This window comes from Bidens hawaiensis, unplaced genomic scaffold (assembly GCF_021521415.1).
Source record: "Bidens hawaiensis isolate Kalapana, Puna unplaced genomic scaffold, B.hawaiensis_p1.1 tig00041287_1, whole genome shotgun sequence".
NCBI lineage: Eukaryota > Viridiplantae > Streptophyta > Magnoliopsida > Asterales > Asteraceae > Bidens > Bidens hawaiensis.
The window spans coordinates 121810-142551 of record NW_027497316.1 but is presented as its reverse complement, the minus strand read 5'-3'; the positions used below and the strand labels follow the sequence as shown (position 1 = coordinate 142551).

The following is a 20742-nucleotide window of genomic DNA, read 5'->3' as shown; positions in this document are numbered from 1 at the left end:
TATAAAAGATGATCTTCCCATTCCTGCTTGCATCGCCATCACGGACGATTAATTAATTTGCAGAAACAAACAAACAAACAAACGAACGAATGAATGAATTAGAGATTTTTTGTTACAAAAGGGACGGGATGACTAGTTCAACTTTTTTAAGTGTTAAACGACGTCGTTCTTTTCTCTCATAGATGCGAAACCAAACACGAAATTAAAAAAAATCTAGCGACTCTCTTTCTCCAAACAAATATTGGCTAAAATGTCGGTTCTTGAGATTTTAAAAATTGTTTTTAGTTTTGGTTTTTTTCGGTTTGAGCTCAGTTCAGTTTCGTTATATCATTTTGCTTGAAAATTTTGATAAGAAGAAAAAAGTTGCTGAAAATAATGAATTTGAACCTAAATTTTTTGTTTGTTAATAACAATGTTATTTATATAGATTGAAGTTAACATATATGAGTTAAATTATTGTAAAATACATAAGTTTTAAATAAGAAAATGATAATCAATAAGTTCGGCCTTTTCGATTTTATTTACACACAAAACCAAATTACTTTTTTCTGAATTTGTTACTCCGGCTTTGGCTTTTCAGTTTTTTTAGCTTCACAATGGTATTAGTGTTTGATAAAGATTTGATGTTTTAAATTATGTGGGTTCAAAATCATGTGCTAATTAAAAAAACATGTAAATTATAGTATATTTAAAGTGTGTTTGAGTTGTCGTTCTAAAATAAGTTACTACAGCCAATTATCAGGGCTTTAAAAGAACAGTGTGTTGTGTTGCACACGAAATATGTAAGTGAGGTTTTTGTTATTAATAAAGTAAAAAAGGTAATTATATACAGCGTGGAAAGCATTATACAGTTTTCTGCATTAGGGAATCACAACATCACACTCCATTTGCTGAGCGTTCAACGTCACATCACGCACATCGCACATGCACATTTTAACGATCTCTAAATATAAAAAAATGCACATTTTAACGATCTCTAAGTATCAAAAAAAAGCAAATTTAGTTTCTACTAGTTAGTCAAGTAGATGTGCATTTACTTTTTAACTTAAGTTATACAAAATGATTATATTGCCAATATGATTTTTTATCTAACACTCATTATGCTAGTTAATCAATAGGGCTCATTACTTAGATCATGTAGATTAACATAACATCAAGTTAACTTCATATGTGCTTTTTTCAATGCTCAATGTATGGTTTTGACCATAACTTAATATGTATTAAATTACTCTCGAGTAATTCTGTAGCAACAAAATCACTTCATAATAAAGAAGTTAGATGCTCATTCTTCAACATATATCTCATGCCATGTCACGTTATCCATACGACTCAAAGTGGATGAAAGACAAACGAAAAATGCAATCCTTGTTCAGTTGTTCTAATGGAGATGAGTGGAAGTTTTATAATCCCAAACTCACTTGAATCCGATTAAAATCAACACCATGAAACTCTTTATACACTTGGTTCGGTCAAGTTGTTATTTTATTTCAACACAACTAAGCATTCCACCACATGAATGATGAGACATGTGAAAACGAATTTGTACCTTTGATCAAGGCTAATTAAGGAGTATGGTGAAATGGGTGGACATCGTAAACTAAAATGGATGAACATGAGTTATGAGCAGTGGCGGACCCAGGATTTTTTGCCAATGGGGTCCCATATTTTCGGTGTTCAAATTTTTCGGGTCGGTCGTTGTTCAGGTCGGGTCGAGGCGAAGAACATAATAAAAAACAATATCATAATAAAACTTTCTTTTCAATCATCACTACCTGAACGGGTCAAAATGGGTCGGGTTGACACATAAACACTTTGTTTTCCCTTTCTTAAACATTTTTGAGATAGAACCTAGATCCACCCTTTCATAAGCATGTGTTGAAAACCATTAACTTAAACTAGTGAAAAATAAAATTGATATTTTAAAGTGTTTGAATGTTTCTAAAGAAAACCATGCATAAAGTTGAAAACAATGATATGTATTTTAGAGGTGTTTGAATGTTTCCAAAGTTATCATTGCAACATTAGTAATCAAATGATTGATTAACACTAAAAATTAACACAAAAAACCAAAAACTGAGCCTTGTAAGACTTGAACCCATGACCTTTCAAAGATAAAACAAGGGACTTTCCACCAGACCACATCAACATTAATAGTATGGGTTCCAAGTATTAAATCCTATGGGGTCCTCAAAAAATTTAATATACCGCTTCTAATAAATTTTTAAAAAACATTGGTGTCCCGGGACCCCGATCCACACTATGTGGGTCCGCCCCTGGTTATGAGGTTGGGCCCGACAACGACAAAAGAGAAATATTTTTTAAACACAAAATAGATTTTATACTTATTATTATTTTTTAAAAATTATACCATAATTGTATCTTTCAACGTATATTGTTATAAATTGTTTTTAAAAATAAAAAAAAAAACGTAAAACGCTAACAAACTAGGTCGTGTGAAATTGTTTTAGGATCCATTTACATGGTACACCACCCTAGGGACCTAAAGCGCCACAAGCAAAGATCATATAGCCTAATTGACTGCAAGTTTAATAAGCTATGACCCTCTATAGATTGTTCTGTAATATTCCAATGGTTGGACCTAGAAAGAAGAGAGGAGGGTTCACCACTAGTCAAGAAAGGAAAAAAGTTGGTTCAGCATGGCAAGCACAACCTCTCGCCTAGAGGGCCTTTTTGAGAATCGTGAAAAAATTTGGGCCGAAGGTGAAAAAAAAATTGGCTCTCTAAATTAATTGAGTAATTGGGTTAAAATATTAAGAATGTATAACTTTTTTTTCCAAATATATATATATATATATATATATATAATATAAACGAAAGCTCAAAAATCATATGTGTCGTGATGTGGTTGCTCCCCATTTTTTTAGAGTCACCAGATTTGCTTGATTTTTAAATGGATGCTTCTCATGCATTTGACCTGAATTCACGGGTATGAGTTTCATCAAACCCAGATATTTCTTAAACGGGTTATAACATCTCATTGAATTAAAAACTAATCTCACCAAATATTTGATATAAAAATCCTATAAAGTATGGATATACTAAAAATTAATATCTGATATTTAAAAAAAGATATATATTATTTATAATTAAAAAAAAATTTATAGTAAAATAAATAAATGGGTCTTGGGTCTCATCAAACCCATATAGTTTTTAAACCGGGTTATAACATCTTATTTTTTTGTGAAATAATTTATCATCAAACCATAAGTATTAACTTTTATACAATAAAAATTATAAATTCAAAAAATAAATAAATATTAGAAACAAATAATATAAAACAACCCTCGTAATATGGGGGATAAAAACTAGTGTGTGTGTGTGTGTATAATTTTTTAAAAATAAAAAAATTTGGGCATATCGAGGTGTCGAGCTATTCCTCACTTGTGGTTTAGTGGTAGGACGCTTGGGTTCTCCAGTGGAGACTCAAGTTCGAATCTCACTTGTGCCATTTTTGGGCGTATATTGACAATGAAGAATTTGAGCTAAGCCTTGTGCAAATGTTGTCAGTTTGAACCTTGAGTTCACCAGGGTTTTCATCTCACCGTGTGTTATGCCAGAGACGTCTGCTCTTGTGGTGCCACAACGACTGTCAAATGGCAGTCGACGATATGGTTTCCTGGGGGAACGCCAAGTCAAACTCTGAATCTAGCGTGAACCCGATTAAGACAACATAGTCTGACAAGAGTGGGGCGTCAGGGCTCTCCAAATTTTGTAGAGAGCGATAGCCTAAATACAAGAAAGCCATCGTTTTAAAAATAATCGAGGTGTCGAACCAGAATTGGTCGACCACCCAGCCCTGCCTCATAGCCGACTTTTTCTAAAGGGAAGGGATTGAACCGTGAAAGCGGCCAAGAACGAGACGGGAAGGTGGTACCAATTGGTATTTACGTGAACATACTGGCTTACATGATGAAGTACTGCCCATAAGCTACCCAGAATACGCGTTCTTTCCCAATGTCATCCTAGCTAAACAACACCTTATCTGTAACACCCTAGCTTTAAGCGGAATACGCCCGGGTGTAACGTACAGATCACTCATAGCTCGTAACACTATTTAAAGCGGCAATAATTATATCATTTCATTTCGTAACGTAACAAGTACACAATTATTCATAATTAAAAATAAAAAGAAACACTTAATCAAAACAATAAATAAGTTCTTTATTCAAATATCCTAAGGTATACTAATGATCTTCATCCTTAGCATGCCATCGATTCAACCTGTAGCACGTTGAAAATAATATATTTGTCAACAACTAAGTTGGTGAGTTTTCATAAGTTTTTTTGAGTATACATATATATAAAAGGCGCAATTCAATTTTCGTAATGCAATAAATATCCAAGCGTAAAGTAAATGAAATCAACTAATGTCATCATCCCGTTCCTTTAGCCGAGGCCGTAGTAATTGGGGAAATGAGAACCACCTTACGAACAACCGAAGTCGTAACGTTAGACGGTGCGGTACGTCCCGTCGGACCCTCCCACTATGTGCATGCGTATGCGTTTGTGTAACTCCCACCATAAGAATAGTAAACACGTTACAAGCAAGTTCACGTATAATCATAAACAATATGCAAAAATAATATTAACATGTACGCTAATTGTGAATCGGTTTATAAATAAGCACATAACTAACGAGATAAAACTTGTGACATGCTACACCTCAAAAATATTAAAAGCCTTAAAACGGGGTTATGAATAACTCACTTGGAATATGGAATACGATAACGAGGAGATGGTAGAGATTAAAGCAACTAGATGGTTCCGCGAGAAGTCCCGATAATTTGTCCTAGTTATTAAAATATATATGAAATAAATATCTAAAACAATGTAAACGAACTAACATGGGAGCAAACATGGGTTTATAATATATTTGGGATCGTTAAAGGATTCTCATAAAATTTGTGTATTATAAATTTTAAATATCTTAAAAGTCATTATTATTATTATTATTATTATTATTATTATTATTATTATTATTATTATTATTATTGCTGTTGTTGTTGTTGTTATAGAAAAAAATGTATATATTTTTAATTGATTATGTATATATGTATATATACTCATAAACATTTCACGAGAATTTATTATTGAAAGTTTAATAGTGTTTGGTTCGTTAAACAAGTGTAAATATTATTAGGTGTTAATATAATTTAAGTTTTAAGTAAAAATAATACATTTGATTAAACAAATAATAATAAAAATGAAAGAATTAAAAGGAATAAAAAATACCAAAAATCGGACCAGGGGAATTCGAACCTGCGCCCCTGACCGGGTCTTGATTAAACATCATGAGCGCTGGCCAATTGAGCCAATGGCAGATTTGTTTAGTTTATGAAACGAAAAGTATATAACCCTTCATTCCAGTTAACCCTTAAATCATAAGAACCCCAGAACGAAATCAGTCCCAATTCAAGATCATTTGCCCTCTGTCACATAAATTGACAGAGGGCTTTTAATCCCTACTGAAAATCGATCTAAATGCATGTAAAAATTACCTTTTTCGTGTATGAATTGAACGCGGACAACGAGTTAGGGTTTACGGCCAAAAGGCGAAATCAAACGAGGTCAAGAACTGTTTATTGGCTGCAAATATCTTGGGGTTTTGCTTCGTGATAGTGAGATGATGGTGTGGAGCATTTTAATTGAGTTTTGGACTCGTATTTATTGGCTAACAAGATAAAAGTTCAGTCGCAACCTTAATTAACGAAAATTGATTCGATTTGATATGAAATAGCTGTCAATTACGCGTTATACTATAATAGGAAGGAGCGTGTTTGTTAAGAACTATCCTAATTAACCCACATCCCGCGATTTATGGGTCAAAGGATCAAATAAACTGAAGGGGGGGGGGGCTGTCGGTTGTGATGGGAATGGAGGAGGGAAGAAGAGAGCTTGAATAGTATTTTCAAACAAGTCCCTTAGGTATTTCTTGGTGATCAAAAGTTGCTAAAATACACATATTTTACATTAAACGAATAGGTTACGAGCCACGTGTAATTACGATAAAGATAAAACCGAAAACATTGTTAATAATTCAACGCTTTTTATTAAATAGAAAGATCTGATTACAAACGAGTCATAAAACCAGTACAAATACTAGTTTGAATTTGACGAATGTCACATTATAGCTATTGAACCTTTCACTTCTCATCTTGTATATATTTAACTTAAAAATGGTTTAGAAATGAAAGATAAGAAAAAGAAAGATGCACTTTCAAGGTTAAGAATGGTTTAGAAATTTAGGTGGAATGAGTGAAACCCTGAAAGAAAGCTACTATGACATTGATATGTAAGACACAGAGTTTAGATATGAGAGACAACTAGAGATGAGCTCGGTACCATACCAGTATCGATCATAATTTCCTGATTTACTTAAAAAAATTGGATGCCGGTAATGGTATCGAAAATGCTCGGTTCGGTACTGACACGGTAGGCAGAAGTTCGGTAAATACCGGTCTGATCCCGAATTTTCTAATTCCTATTTTCTTTAAGAAATTGATTATGGTATCCCAAATGCTCGTTTGATACTGATAACGGATATCATTTGCTCATCCTGTAGGTCCCAAAACGACCACTCGAACGGATTTTGCACTTGATAAACTTGTCGAGACGGGTGCTGTAAATCAAACGACCGAACATAAATAACATAAAGATAAAATATATGAACGATCTCGTTGTCGATTAAAAGATTGAATATATTAGTGAAGAACCGACCCACCCAAGGTGAGCTCCCCTTGGGTGGTGATTTACAACATACAACACACACTAAAATGTAAACAATAAATACATACATACATATATATATATATAGCAAAACAAATGCTATCTAGAAGCTTTCTTCCCATTGAAGCTAAACGCATGTTCCCGAAGCTCTCGTTTCGTGTCCGGTTTTGCTCACCAACATTAATAATTTATCTTGACCAAAATATATAACGGGTTTCGTCATTTGATATCGCAAGTCACTAAAATTGGCCTTACAATCACCCCCTTGGCTTGTGATATCAAAACATCGTCGAACAGTGTCTCGCACCTTCACGAATCAACCTGATAAAGTCGAAGCCTCTTCAATCACCCCATAAAGGTATGATCCACCGGGGACAACGATCAAATGAACAAAGCTTGTTATTTCCGTGAATGAAATTATTTAGGTAACTCACCCCTAATAAATAAGTATCCTAGATACTCGTAGCCCACATTTTCAGGTTAAGAGCTTAAACAATTTAATTCCCTATTAAATCTAACTTGTTTAAAATTATCACCTTAATAAATAAGCATCTCAAATGCTCGTAGCCTACGTTTTCATGATCCAATTCTCGAACGCCTTGAAAATAACATAAATGATATGCTTTGAACATGGTCCAATAATGACGAAAAACCTGAACAAATTTGACTTTCTTCAGTTTGTCAACTTGTAAGCTGGTCCATGGTTTGTAAGCTGGCCCAAATCCGAATATACCTAACAGGCCAAAACAACCCATTCACACACTAGCCCCAAGTATCCAAATAAGCCCATGTCCAAGCCCAAGCCCAGCTCCTTCATTAAACATATTAGGGCACACCAAGAAGAAAAAGAAAAATAGTAGCAGCTGCAGCCGTCATTCCGGCCACCGTTACTCAGCCACCGGGCCGGAAAAGCTTCGTTGGAAAACCGATTCCGGCCACCATCGCCGGAATATATATTTTCTTACTCCACCTTCTGTCACCACTCCATCCAAACATCATGACCGCCGCGTCACCAACCACTGTCACCACTCTCACCGGCTAACCATGGCCGTCGGAAAAACCGGCTTCCGGCCACCGAAGCACCACCAGAATCACGGCTCCCTGCCAGAAAACCATGAAACCACCGGGAACCACCGCCATCACGACGTTCACCACCATAACCAACACTAGCCACCATCTTCCACCGTCCCCACAGCATCGGTGACTTGCCACCACCGCCGGATCTCCGCCGCCTTCATTCTCGCCAGAATAACGAATTCCGGCCAGCCTCCTCTTTTCTTTCTTTCTTTGTATTTTTTTATTCACCGCAGCCACCACTCAAGGCCGGAAAAACGCAGCCACCACCACTATCGCTAGAAAACGGTTCCCGAAATGCCGGATCTGGCACTTGTAGATCCCGAACATCCCGATCTACAAGGAGAAACTTTATACACACTTATTTCTTACTTTATTTCCAACTTTGTTTCTTGATCTAGAAATTTATTTTCAAAATTCAACGGGTTTTAACGTCTCGGTCCGGCTAATAGCGGAAATAGAACCTGAATATCAAGAGCAAGGTTGAATAATAAAATTCGACCCGCTCTGATACCAATTGTAGGTCCCAAAATGACCACTCGAACGAATTTTGCACTTGATAAATGTGTCGAGACGGGTGCAGTAAATCAAACAACCGAGCATAAATAACATAAAGATTAAATATATGAACGATATCGTTGTCGGTTAAAAGATTGGATATATTAATGAAGAACCGACCCACCCAAGGTGAGCTCCCCTTGGGTGGTGATTAACAACATACAACACACACTAAAATGTAAACAATTAAGACATATGTATATAGCAAAACAATAGCTATCTAGAAGCTTTCTCCCCGTTGAAGCTAAACGCGTGTTACCGAAACTCTCGTTTCGTGTCCGATTTTGCTAGCCGACATTAATAATTATCTTGACCAAAATATATAACGAGTTTCGTAATTTGATATCGCAAATCACTAAAATTGACCTTACATCCCTAGCTAGAGACCACTCCGTTTATCCTAAGTGCCACAAAATCCTTTTAAGGGTGTGTTTGGGATTGCTTATTCAAGTTAAAAAGGATTCTTTATGACTTTTTTAAAAGTAAAAGGAGATTTTTAAAAAGTGTTTGGATACACAATAAGTTACACTTTCCCAACTTATCAATACCTCCTTATTTTACCTTATTGATAAGTTAAAATCCATAAGTCATTTTTGTTTGCCAAACAACTTATACAACTTATTAACTTTTAAAAAGTTAATTAATAAGTTATAACTAGACTCAAATAAGCAAATCCCAAACATTAGAAGTTGTTTGATAGTCTTTTAATAGTCATTAAGAGGCAACCTTCTAACACTTCATAGCCTCTTAATGGCTAATAAGTAGTCTTAAGTCTTAATAGATTAAAATTAATCATTAAAAGATAGTCTCTTAACCATTAAAATATTATAAATTATTAAGAGAGATCCTCTTACTAATCAATAATGAGATATCAACATCTATACTCTAACTTCCTAACATTATATACGTAACATTATATATATAATTATAAAGTCAACCAACAGTACTTCAAAATTAAAATAAAAGGAAATGGACAAATTTCATAGTCTTAAAGGGGTTGGGTACAAAACACAAAAATCAAAGAAAGTCAATTCCCGAACCATTTATCCTTGGAACTTATCTGGTGCGCTCTTGACTACCCTCGTTAACATGCACTCTCTTCCCCACCACCTTCTTCCATTGATTGTTGCTGCAGACTCTCTACCTACCAACCACCTCTCTTCATTACACTCTGACCCTTCAGAATACCACCATAATGTCTTGCATGTTAAAGACCTTATTACCCTTTTGACTCTACCCTACACAAACCACACTCATGCATGCATACTTGCATACCATAAGTTTTAAACTTACTCAAAAACAAGAAAAAAAAAAGAAAAGAAAAGAAAAAAAGCATAACTAGCCATGTCTTTTTTGGTTAACTAACTAATAGTTAATTAGTTAACCTTTGAACTCGCACTTGAATCAACTTTCTTGGATGGCCTGGAAGCCGTCGGTGGCTCGTCAAAGCCACCGACATGCTTACCATCATCAACATCAACAATGTTACCACCGCGGATGTTGTTACTCGCTAGGGCAGTGATGATCTGCTGCATTGTAGCTTGAATGTGGTTGTTGACTGTGTTGGCACTCAAAAGGCTTGGTTTGGCATTGGGCATGGAGTTGGCCAACACTTGTAGTCCCACAGTAAGTAAGCAGCCTCCTCCGGATTCGGTGCTATTGGCACCAATATTAGGATTCTGTCCCACTGGGATGATGACAAACCCTAGGGGGAGGAGAGGGATGCATGAAGAATCTCCACCGTTCATGGCGAATTGGATGGAATCAACCTCGACTGTGGAGTACACCACGAGGCTGCCTGAGTCACCGGTGCCGCTCTCCTGCAGGACCAGCTCAACATTCTGTGATGAGTTACTAGCCACCTGTTTAAGAAAGTGTTGCATTGTTAGAAGTTTTGTAAGATCTACTAATTATTATTTTCCATGTTTAAGAAATTTGGGCTTTCAAAATTAAGTCAAACGATTTCATTAACTAGTAAACAAAGAAGTATCACTTGATGGATTATTCGGTTGGTCATTAGTTTAGTAGTTATTACAGATTCAAGAAATAATAAAACGATTTATTCCCTACTAAACAAATTAATGAGTATCCGATAATGATTCTTTCGGTGATACTCAGTCGGAAATATGATATTTTTAGCAATGATTAGAGATTCACGGAATTATGAACGTACATTCACACGGAGCAAGGAGATAAAATCTACTAAACATAAAAGTATCACCTAGCATAAGATTCCATCGGTCATACCCCATCGGAAATATGCACTGATTTAGTAGTTAAAAAAAATAATAAAACGACTTCTTCACTATTAAACAAATGAGTATGACTCTGCCGGAAATACACACTAGTTTAGTAGTTTAATAAAACAATATATTCACTGCTAAAAAATGAGTATGACTCCGTCAGAATACACACTAGTTTAGTAATTAAAAAAATAATAAAATGATTTATTCACTGCTAAACAAATGAGTATGAATGCGTTGGAAATATGCACTAGTTTAGTAATAAAAAAAATTAATAAAACGATTTATTCACTACTAAACAAATGAGTATAACTCCGTCGGAACAATGCACTAGTTTAGTAGTTAAATAGTGAGTAAACAATTTTTTTTCAGTACTAAACAAATGAGTATGACTCCGTCGGAAATATGCACTACTTTAGTAGTTAAAAATAATAAAATGATTTGTTCACTATTAAACAAGTGTGTATGACTGCGCCGGAAATACGCACTAGTTTAGTAGTTAAAAAATAATAAAATGATTTATTCACTACTAAACAAATGAGTATGATTCAGTCGTAAATATGCACTAGTTTAGTAGTTAAAAATAGCAAAACAATTTATTAACTACTAAACAAATGAGTATGATTCCGTCGTAAATATGCACTAGTTTAATAATTAAAAGTTAAATAAAACAATTTATTCACTATTAAATAAATGAGTATGATTGCGTCGGAAATATGCACTAGTTTAGTAGTTAAAAAAATAATAAAACGATTTATTCACTGTTAAACAACTGAGTATGACTTCGTCGGAAATATGCACTAGTTTAGTAATTAAAAAAAACAATTAAACGATTTATTCACTGTTAAACAACTGAGTATGACTTCGTTGAAAATATGCACTAGTTTAGTAATTATTAAAAAAACAATTAAACGATTTATTCACCACTAAACAAATGAATATGACTCCGTCGAAAATATACACTAGTTTAGTAGTTAAAAAAAATAATGAAACGATTTATTCACTACTAAACAAGTGAGTACTTAACTGCTTATGAACAATTCAGTTGGTGATACTAAGTTGGAAATATGACCAACTTTTTTAGCAATGATTAGGGATAATAAACTTACATTCACACGAAGCAAGGAGATACAATTTCCTGGATGCGAACCGTTTGCAATGTGAGCCACCTCCTCTAATGGATTCCCATTTGAGAGAATATCAAGCTGCCATTTTTGATACAGCAACATATATATTAGAACTAGAGACATGACAATTTTGGCTCATTTATTTGATTATAGTAATTAAGCGCGAATATGTAATTAAGTGTTACTCGATCTTTAATGAATCAAATGAGCAACAAAGAACAAGTTAACTTATAAGGAAGTAGATCAAAAGCTACCTCAGTGTAGTTTAGTCTATATAACATCATAAATTGTTTTAACCAAATAATATAGTTTTCAGAATAATTACTCGTTAAAATTTTTAAAAACTTGGACTGAAACTGGTCAACAAGTAATTAAGCCTGTAAATAAACAAAACAATCATTGAACCATTCAAAACGAAGTTCGTTATATGTTCGTTCATTTAATTAACATACCGACCTGACCACATTTTTTTTGTTCATTAATGTTTGTACATTATGCGTGCTTAAATTATTCATTCAGATTAATTTGATTTTTCATTTTTTAGAATCATTTGGATATTCATGTTTTCTTTTAGTGGTTCACTTTATGTTCGTTTACAGGCTTAACTAATACCGTTTTTAGCAGCTAGCTACCACTTTTATAACATCTGCCAAAGAATATTATTAATCTATAAACATTTATGTGCATATATATTATCATGAACCTGAGATCGGCTACGTTCATCCCTCAAGAGCTCAAAAACTTGATAATGAGGATGAGGAAGCCACATTGTTGATACTGCAGTCAAGATCAAACCATTAGGCTGGCCTGGTTCAGTGACTGCTCTAGTTGTTATTCGAACTGTCTCCTCAGCTGAATCCGAAAGGGCTGTCCATGTCTGCGCACACGAGCTAGTGATGTGAAGGCAGAACATCCTCACCATCCTCTGAGCCAGATTCATCAAATTTTTTCTTGCTTCTGGTGTTTTTATTGCTGCAGTAAACATACATTAATATAAATATCATATCATGGTATTAATAAATACAAGTTTGATGAATTGATGGTACCTCCAATGTCGGCTATGTTTCGGGCCATAAGACTTGCAAGCCTCTCGCATTGGCGTTGTAAGACAGCTAGCCACCGTCGAGCTCCAAATGCCATTCCACTGCTAACATACTCAGTGAAAATCCCATGGACCAGCAGCTCATTCTCAGCCTCAGCATGCTCAACCCAAGTAACCTGAATCAATAAAATGGTTTACAAGTATATAACAAGATTAATTGAAAAGGATAATTCTGAAAAAAAAGGTAAAGGTAGAAGAATTTGAAAGATACAAGATGGATAATCAACTGATTGAAGTTGAATCAAAGAGTCCTAGTTTATACATATCATTTAATGATTTAAAGTTTGAATTTCAGGTTTATTATGTTTATGTTGGTTTGAGTCTAGTTGAGTTCGTATCAGACTAAGTTTTGTTTATTTGTCTGGTACAAATAAGGGTCTTTGTGAGTCGTTAAATTTGCCGAGTTTAATTAACAAAAGAGTAGAAGAGTTGTTTTTAAATTCCTTGCATGTTTATAAACTTGTCCTCTGGTATTACAAATTGTTTTTTCCAACAATTGATTTCAGAATCAAACCACATAACCAAAGGACTAACAAGATACTGAAGATTAGTTGAAGGGATCCAAGATCAATAACCGTGCAGAAGAAACAAACTCGATCAGTAGCAGCGACCAAGAACAACAGGCCATTGATTCTAGCCAAAAAGGACAGAAAAGGAAAAGGTCAATCATCAGCTGCAAGAACTGACCAAGTTCGACAGCAGCAGGTTTCATTTTTCCTAAAAGCAGTGGCAGCTCAAGAACCGAAAAATTGTTGTCTCGATCAATAAACCAGGTTTTTTTTTTAACGAAAAGTTGAAACATGAAGAACTTGACAGTGTGTCGAAGAAAGGAACGGCATGTTCCAAGCAGTAGCGTGCTCAAACGAATAGAGCAGTGTGCTCGAACAGAAAAGAGCGTAGTGCTCAAACGATCGAAAAGAGTGGTGTGGTCATGTGTGTGTCGATCAAGAAAAAGTTGGTGTGATTTGTGAAACTTGATTCAATACCAACTTGAAGGACGCGAATGGTTAATGCGAAAAGCACAAGGTGGTAAGTAAGATCTCAAGGGGCGGTAATGGTAGAGATTTAAAGTTCAGAGACCAAAGATGATATCTAAGTGCCTAGGTTTTGTTATTTATGGAATTATTTATTTAGTATTAGTATAGGTTAATTCTAGTTGTCCCGTCGCTTAAGTTTCTAGCCGCCTATAAATAAGGCTTAGGGTTTTTTTGTTTTATTCAGTATTGTAATTAACGTATGAGTCTCATTTATTATTAACCAAAAAGAGTCGCATACGGTCTATGCAATATCATGTTCGGTTTCTTGATTCACCAAATCGAAATGAATTTGGTCGATTAGAAAGAAATAAAGGAAAGAGACCACGAGGGTTGTATTTAATCGAGCAACCATTAAATAAAGGAGCAGAGTGCTCTTGGAAGGTTTTTTGTTTTTGTAATTAGTATATGTCAAAATATCTTAACTTTAAAAACATGTCTGCAATTGCAAACGTATCGGCCCAGAAGGAAATTATTCAATCCTGGATGCTCATGACCTTTGGAAAACTATAAACTAGTTATTAGGTAATAGGAGATGCAATCAATGAAAGGAAGAATAAACTGGCCAGAGTATATATTTTCCAATCTCTACCCAAAGACATTTTGCTTCAAGTTGCAAAGAACCAGAAGGCAAAAGACGCGTGGGAGGCACTCCAGACTCGGTACCTAGGGGATGACCAAGTTCAGAAAGCCGCCTACGAACCTTAAGTTAAAGAGTTCTAGTTATATAATTTGTAGTTTGATTTTCAGGTTTATTATGTTTATCAGCTTGGGTCTAGTTGAGTTCGTATCAGATTAGGCTTTGTTTATTAATCTAGTATTAATAAGGGTCTTAATTTGAGGCCCGTTTAGTTTTTCAAGTTTGATTAATATAATAGTTCAAGAGTTGTTCTTCAATTCCCTGCATTTCTATCGTCTTATCGCGCGGTTTGATCTATTGCTTTTTTAATTTCCAACATTAATATGAAGAAACATTAACAAAAGTATAAAAATGACATAGATTCTCACCCTTGAATATCCATTAGGCATGTCCTGAATAATGCAACCAGAGGGGTGACGCTTGTATCCGGTTAGTGATGGCTGGTAAGTCTCATGAAAGCTTTCTAGCGGGAAATCAACGATCACCCAACTTCCATCGTCCGAATTTCGTGCACAATACCGAAGGAAATGAATTTCTCTAGTTGGCACAAGTGGAGACAACACTTGCAGCTCAGCATACATCTGTTCATAACAAACAAGTGCATCAAAATTTCTATAAATTCAACCAAGTTTTGGATAACACTTAATATTCACCATGCCACTAAAAAGTATGCATACTTACCAGCTGCAGGGAACCATTTGGAGTTCCATTAACACCAGAAGTGATGACTTGAAGGGTTTTCGCACGCGAGATGATTGATGGAAACAACTCCATCCATTTATCCTGTAATTCCCAAATCAGGAAGGATTAAAAACCTACCAATATCTATTTAAAACATATATAAATGGTAAAAACATGAACAAGCTGCTGGTGACTTACTGCATTAAGAAAAGCATCAACCAGAGTGACACTGTTAATAATGACAACTGAGCTAGCGCGAGAAGCTTCATATCTCAACTCATTTGAATCAATTTTCCTGCTAATCATACTCGGGAACATCTTAGCATGTTCATCAAAATTAAGCACTTCTTTGCCAGCATCATTAACCTGAGTCCAAAGTGGTTCTCCAGTCCTGCACATCTTAACAACTTCATCCATGAACGAGAGTGCATACTGGATCGCAATAGGCTTTTCGCCATCCATGATGATCAAGCCGTTGGCAGCAGCAAAATTGGGACCTTCAGGTGCCATTAAAGGATTGATCTGCATAATATCATTGCAGTTTGGCATGCCATCTTGTTCAAATGGTCGAGGATACATATTCATATCCAAGTTCAGGTTAGAGGTCATCAATGGAGATAAACGACCCTGTCCTTGAGTTTGCATTGGATTACCACCAGAAAGTCTTGTCAGAAGGAAGAGACGCTGATCCAACTGCAGGAAAACACTCATTTAATGTCGGTCACAATTAATCATATTACAACCTTATTCGTTGTGAACTGAAGATCAATCAGAGTTCTGATTAAAAAGCGTACGATGAAGATACGTAGTCCATATATCTTCTAAAGATGTATTAAACATACACTTAAGCAAAAACATAAATGTTTATTTAAAATAATGTATTGCACTAATTAAGTTCATTCGATATCAAGACAATGTTACAAGCTACCCCAAATATGATCAAGTCCAAATGTTAGCAATTATTTGTATTACTTTAGTTATAAAAAAATGTTATGGGAATGTTTGTCATTTTACAAATTTTAAATAAGCGAAGCTAAATACATGCTATATAGTAGCATATGTACGTATACGGGTGTATAGCGTATGTAAAAGAGCATATATCATATGATTTGAAGATACGGAATAACTGAAGTTACTAGTTTAATACTATTAAGGAAATACATAATTGATTAGGATTGATTTGAATGTAACTTTGTTAGATATTAATCGTATTATTATCGTATCTCCTTAATAAATACAATTAATCAAACATAATTACCTCCTCTTTGAGTCGAGCATTTTCCAAACGGAGCTGTTGCTCATCAAGAGATGCCGAAGACCCTCCACAGTTAGAGCAAACAAGCGAACGCAACACACTTTCCAGCCGATTGTTTTCATTTCGTAGAATGTCATTATCGTTTCTAAGATGAGCATTATCTGACCGGTCTTGTTGTGCCTACAAAACAAGTTAAATTCACTTAGAAGCACGCGTCTCATACACTTAAGGTGCAATTAATAATGCATAATGTACACGATATAATTGTTGTAGGGCGCGCATATGACCGGTACATACATGATCAATAATAATAATACCACATAAATGGAGCCCAATAATTGATCAGTCACACATTATAGTATAGTAACAAGTAGCAAGTGTGTAAGGTGACATTAAAACCCTAACCCTAAAAGGATATATGTGGGAAGCTCATGTTGTAAGAGGTGTAGGGGTTGACTGTGCACCCTCACCAGCGCATATTAATGAGTAAGCAACCAAATATAGTAAATGCATCTCTACAGTCACCATAGCCGTGGCTAACGTACGCTTTCAGAACCCGGACCCGACCCGACCCCTACCAAGTTCCACCTTATTTCAAGTACTCAAGAGAAATTTAACGATATTGTCATATTTATTAAAAAACAAACTTATGAAACTAGTCTGACAGCATTTACATCTTAGAACATAAAATAAAGTAAGTTTTTTTGTAGTCTCCATGTTTTTTTAAATAATAAATTTAACTCGTGTATCTTTTTTAAAAAAATCTGGTTACCAACAAAAATACAAGTGGTGATTATTTTCCTTATTTGTAGATTATATATGCTTTTTGTTTTAATTTCCCGTGTATATACGCATCATTTTTTCATGATATGCAAGAATCTTTAATATTACTTTTATTTGTAAATCTGATTAGGAATTTAAATAATTAATGGTGATTGTGTATATATGTTGTTTTAATAAATAGAAGCAAATCAAATCCAATATAACACGCATGCATGTGTGTGAGAGAGACAGTGTATGTGGTGCTCATTTTTGTTATTTTCTTGAATACAATATATTTACACAATCTCCTTGTCTTTGTTTTTTTTTAATCAAAAATATAAAAACGTGCAATCCTGATTAGAATAAAATCTTTCAAAATGAAGTTAATCTCATTTTGTAAATTTTAATTTATTTAAAAAACTTATATTAATAGACAAAACCAAAACAATTTTAACTTTCTACAAACACAATTTAATTTTCCATAAATAAATAAGTAATGAAAAACACGTCTTCTTGATATCTGTGCTGGATGTATGTACGTTTCAACAGGGGACATTAAATTTTAGGTTTAGCCAAGAAAACAAGAACATGTACACCCAACAAGGGTAGAACAAACAAAGGGTGTACCTTCAATTGAGTACGCCGGTTTTGGAACCAAAACTTGACTTGGCGCGGCTTAAGCCCGAGCTCTTGGCTTAATCTCAGCCTTCTCTTATCATCTGGATGTGGACATTCCTTAAACAACCTGCCCAAAACACCAACAACATTAATTCAAACCTTATTAATTAATAATATACTATATAAGCAAATAACATGTTTTCTTTTTTGTTTAAGGTATTATTTATTTGATATATATATAATGACTAAAAGATATCCGCACATACGCTTCCATTTCTTGGATCTGGTGAGCTGTGTGTCTATGATAACGCTTCTTCTTCGAAGGCGGTTGTTGTTGATTGGTATCCACCTCATTTCCCGACATCCCTCCTTCGATTTGGTCGCTTCCCGAACCGCTTTCCATGTCCTCCTTTCCTAGTCTCACCATGGTATCCATGTCTTCTTTCTGCATTTCATATATATACACATACACATAAATAAACAAACAAACGTATTCAGTAAAAGTTCTGTGAGAGACTGCTCCCGCTGAGACACGGCTCCAAAGTTATTATTATTATTATTATTATCTTTTCTTTTTTGCAATACAAATTATATGTACACATATTAAAGAGAGAGAATGAGAGAGAGATTACAGAAATTGATGAAAAATCGGAGTAAGGCATGAAGTTGAAGTTAGGGTAAATGGATTCAGATGAAAGTCCACTTCCACCACCCATGTTTGACATCACTTGACAGTCTCCGAACATCTTACTTTCCTCTACAAAAGATCATTAAGAATCATATATACATGATTAGTGTGCAATATATATAGATGATATTATTCTTTTTATTTTTTTCCATCAATATATATCTTTTATTTTTTACTTTTTTTCATTAAAATAATATATAGATTAAATTATACAGAAAAAAACAAAAAAGATGAAAATTACATTGAAATGAAATTATCAGTTACTTGGTTCAAGACTCGAAATCAAGAAACAAAGACAAAGTAAATGGAAAATATATTTTTTTTTCGTTTTTGACATTTTTGAGTTTTTCAACCACTGAAAATGAAACAGTCAAGGTCCAATATATACATCCCATTTTTAAAACCACCATCTTAGATGAATTTATATTGATTTATAGATTTACACAGACATACATATACATATACGTATAGAGATAGAATGAGGAGAGAGTGTGTGTATGGAACTGTAGAATTGAAAACGATTAAAGAAAGAGAGACTAGCTAGCAATGAAGTTAATTACCACTGTGGGTGTAATTTCTGATATGAAGCTCTTCTTTCTCTTTCTTGTAACTTTTGTGGGTTGAGTTGGTGGTAAATGAGCACTTAAATACACTCAGAAGAAACCGATTGACTGCTCTTGACCTACCTGGCTGTTTCTTACACGTGGCAACATCTCATTTGATGATGCGAGCGTTTCTTATATGAAAGTCAGCTACATTTTTTTAGCACAAAAAAATTAACGTCTTAAATTATATTTTTAATATATTAACACATAAACACGCGTATATGTATGCTGGAATTGTTATAAGATTAATTAATTATACTTAAAAGCATGAAAACAAACAGAAAATGTTGGTCAAACTAGTATAAATCCAAAATTTTAAATTTTGATATAGAGTATGTATTTATTTGTCTTGAACATACTGATATCAAGTGTAATAACATGTTATGTTTAATAACATTGTTATGTTATATATATGCACCAAATTACAGTTAGATTATATGTTGACTTTTGATTACTAATTAAATGTTTGTAAGAAAGACTGTTTCTTGTTTTTTTTAAAATATATAAATCCAAAATTTTAAATTATAATATACTTATATATTTTATTTGTCTAATACATACTGATATCAAGTAGGCAAATGCTGTTTAATGTGGAATAAAATTGCTATGTTGTAATGTTGTATGCATTGAATATGTGGGTTGACGTTTAATTACTTAAATGTTTGTAAGAAAGACTTGTAACTAATTCCTTGTCTCTTTACAAATATATAAATCCAAAATTTTATATTACAATATAGTGTATATAGTTATTTGTCTAAAACATACTTATGTCAAGCAGGCAAATGTTGTTTAGTGTGTAATGCAATTGGTATGTTGTAAAGTTGTATGCATCAAATTACACTTAGATTTAATATAACGGTTGACTTTTAAATTACTTAAATGTTTGTAAGAAAGGATTGTAACTAATTCCTTGTCTTTTCAAAAATATATAAATCCAAAATTTTAATATAGTGTAAATATTTTATTAGTTTTAAAGCATACTGGTATCAACCAGGCAAATGTTTTTAATGTGTAACAACATTGTTATATATGTTGTATGCATCAAATTACATTGTGATCATGTGAGAAACCATTGCAAAATTAAAAACTTTAAGAATCTATTTTAACTATAAAGAAAAACTTTTTTAAGAAAAATAAAAAAATTATAAAACAAAGGGAAACACGAAAATAATAAAGTAAAAAAGTCCAAAATTTTTCATTTTCATCCCGGTTTCATAAAAAAAATTAAAAAAATATATCGGTTTAGCAAAATTATACATATATGTATAATATATATTTTTTAAAATTTATACATGTTATTTTTTATACATATAAGTACAATTAAGATAAATGATAATGCACATATGTGTATAGGATTAAAATCATTTAAGAACTATTCGAAAATTGAAAATTATGAGAGCCATTTTGGAACATAACCCAAAAATAAAAAAAATTATAAAAAAAAACCAAAATTCATATTTATCATCATAGTTTCATAAAAAAAATCCCCAATTTAACAAAATTATACATATATTACATACATGGTGTTTATATACACATATGTACAATTTAATGTATATGATAATGTACGTATGCGTATATATACGTAACTAAAGATTAAATGAAATT

At 33.6% G+C, this 20742-nt stretch overlaps 1 protein-coding gene across 2 annotated transcripts; it reads right to left on the bottom strand.

Annotated features, from left to right (window-relative positions):
* Positions 1 to 9387: 9387 nt before the first annotated feature.
* LOC143592836 (homeobox-leucine zipper protein HDG5-like) lies at positions 9388 to 19274 on the bottom strand. Of its 2 annotated transcripts, XM_077072651.1 has the most exons (12): positions 19090 to 19274; positions 18474 to 18598; positions 18108 to 18286; positions 17851 to 17968; positions 16465 to 16641; positions 15405 to 15899; positions 15207 to 15308; positions 14894 to 15106; positions 12796 to 12967; positions 12453 to 12721; positions 11732 to 11827; positions 9388 to 10241 (listed from the first exon to the last, which is right to left on the bottom strand). In XM_077072651.1, exons 2-12 carry the CDS (start codon positions 18585 to 18587, stop codon positions 9756 to 9758), a joined length of 2421 nt encoding a protein of 806 aa, XP_076928766.1. In that variant the 5' UTR covers positions 18588 to 18598; positions 19090 to 19274; the 3' UTR covers positions 9388 to 9755. The 2 variants fall into 2 exon arrangements, with proteins under 2 accessions (XP_076928766.1, XP_076928767.1); XM_077072652.1 differs by lacking the exon at positions 19090 to 19274 and having other exon boundaries at positions 18108 to 18311; positions 18484 to 18653.
* Positions 19275 to 20742: the final 1468 nt, after the last annotated feature.

Coding starts and splice junctions, on each gene's coding strand:
- LOC143592836 (XM_077072652.1), bottom strand. CDS start 18,587: ATGTTCGGAGACTGTCAAGTGATGTCAAACATGGGTGGTGGAAGTGGA. Junction 17,969..18,107: donor CAGATCCAAGAAATGGAAGC/GTATGTGCGGAT, acceptor TGTTTTGGGCAG/GTTGTTTAAGGAATGTCCAC. Junction 16,642..17,850: donor ACCGGCGTACTCAATTGAAG/GTACACCCTTTG, acceptor CTTGTTTTGTAG/GCACAACAAGACCGGTCAGA.